The 4,012-nt window shown below is 56.8% G+C and overlaps 1 protein-coding gene across 1 annotated transcript in view; it reads left to right on the forward strand.

The window, feature by feature from the left end:
* The window catches only part of BEST4 (bestrophin 4), a 17,180-nt gene extending 13,305 nt beyond the window's left edge, over window positions 1-3,875 (forward strand). The window contains exons 2-9 of the mRNA XM_008593976.1: window positions 8-79; window positions 170-264; window positions 759-992; window positions 1,230-1,384; window positions 2,801-2,878; window positions 3,195-3,392; window positions 3,514-3,594; window positions 3,717-3,875. Of these exons, the coding sequence (XP_008592198.1) occupies window positions 8-79; window positions 170-264; window positions 759-992; window positions 1,230-1,384; window positions 2,801-2,878; window positions 3,195-3,392; window positions 3,514-3,594; window positions 3,717-3,875 (1,072 nt within the window). The remainder of the gene's footprint in view (window positions 1-7; window positions 80-169; window positions 265-758; window positions 993-1,229; window positions 1,385-2,800; window positions 2,879-3,194; window positions 3,393-3,513; window positions 3,595-3,716) is intronic.
* The last annotated feature ends 137 nt before the right edge of the window (window positions 3,876-4,012 follow it).

Genomic DNA, 4,012 nt, shown 5'->3' on the forward strand with positions numbered 1-4,012 from the left:
GGGGAAGTATCTACAAACTCCTCTACAAGGAGTTCCTGCTCTTCACCGCCCTGTACACGCTGCTCAGCATCACCTACCGGTGAGGGCGGGGTCTCAGGGCTGGCCTGCCAGGAGGAGGCTGCCGCTGCCCACGTCCCTCTAACTCAGGCCTACACCTGACCTTCCCCAGGCTGCTGCTGACCCCGGAGCAGAGACAAGTGTATGCTCAGGTGGCCCGATACTGCAACCGCTCTGCGGACCTCATCCCCTTGTCCTTTGTACTGGGTAAGGCCTGCTTCTAGTTCTCCTTGACCTTTGGCTTGGGCTCACAGCTCTGAAGGTCCAAACTACCCAACCTAGAGGCACAGCCTGGAGGTCAACCAGAGCAGGCACAGCAGGCACAGGAGCTGGGTGCTGGTCCAGAATTTCCAGAGGGCTAGGCCCTACCTATCACTTGCTGGACCCTCGCTCACACAAGGCACGAGACACCTGCTGGCCTCACAACCCCACTCTGGGTACTGGAGGGAGGTGACAGTCCCTTCCCTACCTTGTGGGAAGCAGATCTCAGCGTTAACCATTACAGGCCACTGCCTGCGGAAGTTTGCATTCCTCTCTCCTCCTGGCTGTCGAGACCAGAGGAAGAGGCAGGGCCCTGGAGCCGAATGTCCTTCTCCTGATGGTTCAGCTTGGCCTGGACCAGGCCCTCTGGCTGGGGGCGCACTGACTCCCAGACTCTCCATCCTCTCTTCCGGTTCCCGCTACCCACGGTGGCCGACCAGGTTTCTACGTGACTCTGGTGGTGAACCGCTGGTGGTCCCAGTACATAAGCATCCCGCTGCCGGACCAGCTGATGTGCGTTATCTCGGCCACCGTGCACGGTGTGGACCAGCGCGGCCGCCTGCTGCGCCGCACCCTCATCCGCTACGCCAACCTGGCGTCCGTGCTGGTGCTGCGCTCGGTCAGCCCCCGCGTGCTCAAGCGCTTCCCCCCCACGGAGCACGTGGTGGACGCAGGTGCGCCGTGTGGGGAGCTCCTGGGGCTCGGCCCACAGCGGATGCACGTCCGCGCTGGGGCACGCCCGGGTCCGGGGACTCGTGGGAAGTGGGGATCTAACCTCCAGGGGGCGCTCCAGCGCCCCAGAGCGGCAAGTCCCAGGACTGCCGGTGGGTGCAAGGGACCCGTGTGGTGGAGCAGCAGCTTCCCCTGGCGGCAGAGGCTGCATCTACACCCCACACGCCTTATCCCCGCAGGTTTCATGTCCCAGGAAAAGAGGGAAAAGTTCGATATCCTGAAATCCGACTTCAACAAGTACTGGGTCCCGTGCGTCTGGTTCACCAACCTGGCGGCCCAAGCCCGGAGGGATGGGCGAATCCGTGATGACATCGCTCTCTGCCTACTTCTGGAAGTGAGTCAGCCCAGGCCCAGGCCCAGTTGCCCTCCTCCGTCTAGATTTGTAAACGAATAATTTTAGTACTTAACACTTATGTGGTGTCAACTATGAACCACGCACTTTTGGAAGCACTGTACCTTATTAACTCATTCAACCCTTACAACAACTCTTGAGATAGGTACCATTATTATCATCCCCCTTTCTAAAGAATTTATTTTAAATTGCCTTTGGATTTTTTGTTTGCTTTGCTTTTTGTTTTTGGTGGCTGGCCGGTAAGGGGAATTGAACTTGTGATCTTGGGGTTATAAAGCTGTGCTCTAACCAACCACTGGGGTTATAAGGCTGTGCTCTAACCAACTGAGCTAACCAGCCAGCCCCTTATCATCCCCCTTTCTTTTCTTTCTTTCTTTTTTTTTTTTTAAAGATGACCGGTAAGGGGATCTTAACCCTTGGCTTGGTGTTGTCAGCACCATGCTCAGCCAATGAGCGAACCGGCCATCCCTATATGGGATCCGAACCCGTGGCCTTGGTGTTATCAGCACCGCACTCTACCGAGTGAGCCACAGGCCGGCCCCTATCATCCCCCTTTCTAAAGAATTTATTTTAAATTGCCTTTGGATTTTTTGTTTGCTTTGCTTTTTGTTTTTGGTGGCTGGCCGGTAAGGGGAATTGAACTTGTGATCTTGGGGTTATAAAGCTGTGCTCTAACCAACCACTGGGGTTATAAGGCTGTGCTCTAACCAACTGAGCTAACCAGCCAGCCCCTTATCATCCCCCTTTCTTTTCTTTCTTTCTTTTTTTTTTTTTAAAGATGACCGGTAAGGGGATTTTAACCCTTGACTTGGTGTTGTCAGCACCACACTCAGCCAGCGAACCGGCCATCCCTATATGGGATCTGAACCCAGGGCCTTGGTGTTATCAGCACCACACTCTCCCGAGTGAGCCACAGGCCGGCCCATATAAATTTAAATTCCCAGGACTTTCTTTTTTTTTTTTTTTTTGGTCCTTTTTGAGACTGGTCACACCGCACTCAGCCAGTGAGCGCTGTGAGCGCACCGGTCATTCCTATATGGGATCCGAACCCGCCGCGGGAGCGCTGCTGCGCTCCCAGCGCCGCACTCTCCCGAGTGCACCACGGGCTCGGCCCTATCATCCCCCTTTCACAGATGGATACTGAGGCACAGAGTAGAAGAAAAATTTGCCCATGTCACACAGCTAGTTAGTGGAGCTGGGATTCACACTCAGACATTCTGGCTCCAGGGTCGGTGCTTGCAGCTACTTTGCCAAACTGCTTCCCAGCCTGATAACACCTCTGAGAGCAGAATGAGCCTCGAGGCCTGCCCCAGGCTTAATTTGTGCTGGGTTCCCCTGTTCTCTTCCCATTCTTCCTTCCTCACCTCCTCTGGCCTCCTCTTCCTGCTGTTCCACCAGGAGCTGAACAAGTACCGTGCCAAGTGCAGCATGTTGTTCCACTATGACTGGATCAGCATCCCTCTCGTCTACACCCAAGTAACTGCCTCTCATCTTCCCAGTCCCAGTGCCTACTGCATGTCCTGTGCTGTGTGTGAGATATTGAGAATTAGAGACGGTATTTGCCCTGGGCTAGTTCAGTCCAGTGAGGCACTGAACAGCCAAATTTTCATCCTCAACCCCACCCCCACACCCCCACCCCCCGCTCTCACCGAGATGACACTTCCCCATGAGCTGCCACACCTTGATACATGTTTAATTACTTGTTAGACCCCCCACAAGTCCTCAGAGGCAGGGATGGCATTTCTCCCTGTCCCACTACACCATATTCTGAGCCTGGCTTTCCCTTCTGCAGGTGGTGACCATAGCCGTATACTCCTTCTTTGCCCTCTCCCTGGTTGGTCGCCAGTTTGTGGAGCTTGAGGTAGGGGCTGCCAAACCTCGGGAGCCTCGGGAGCTAGGCCAGGAGCCAGCACCAGCCCTGGGAGACCTGGACATGTACGTGCCTCTCACCACTCTGCTGCAGTTCTTCTTCTATGCTGGCTGGCTCAAGGTGGGCACTTCAGATGGTCATGCCAGCCTGCTCTGTAGAGACATGGGCACAGACAGGTTCCACCCCAACTATGGGGACCGAGAGTGGGGCTCTGAGAAGACACTGCCTCTGCAACCTATAGGTGGCTGAACAAATCATTAACCCCTTTGGTGAGGATGATGACGACTTTGAGACTAACCAGCTCATAGACCGCAACTTGCAGGTGAGTGGGGTCAGGGGTCTGGGCACAGCTCCTTGACTCCCTCTCCCCTCCAGCTCTCAGCCCTGCCGTGGAGAGGAGAGGAGGATCCTTGCGATCCGCTGCCCGCTCCTCTGCTGGCCCAGGTGTCCCTGTTGTCCGTGGATGACATGTACCAGAACCTGCCCCCCGCCGAGAAGGACCCGTACTGGGACGAGGACCAGCCACAGCCGCCTTACACTGTGGCCACGGCCGGCGAGTCGCTGCGGCCTTCCTTCCTGGGCTCCACCTTCAATCTGCGGTGAGTGGCCCGCGCTGGCGGAGGCCGGACTTGACCAGGCACGCAGGCGCCAAGTCCCTGTCCACCCTCTGGGGCGCCAGGGACTCGGTCCCTCCCCAAGAGCCACCCCCCCCCGGCCCCGCCCCGGCCCCGGCAGTGCTG

This window comes from Galeopterus variegatus, unplaced genomic scaffold (assembly GCF_000696425.1).
Source record: "Galeopterus variegatus unplaced genomic scaffold, G_variegatus-3.0.2 Scaffold9932, whole genome shotgun sequence".
NCBI lineage: Eukaryota > Metazoa > Chordata > Mammalia > Dermoptera > Cynocephalidae > Galeopterus > Galeopterus variegatus.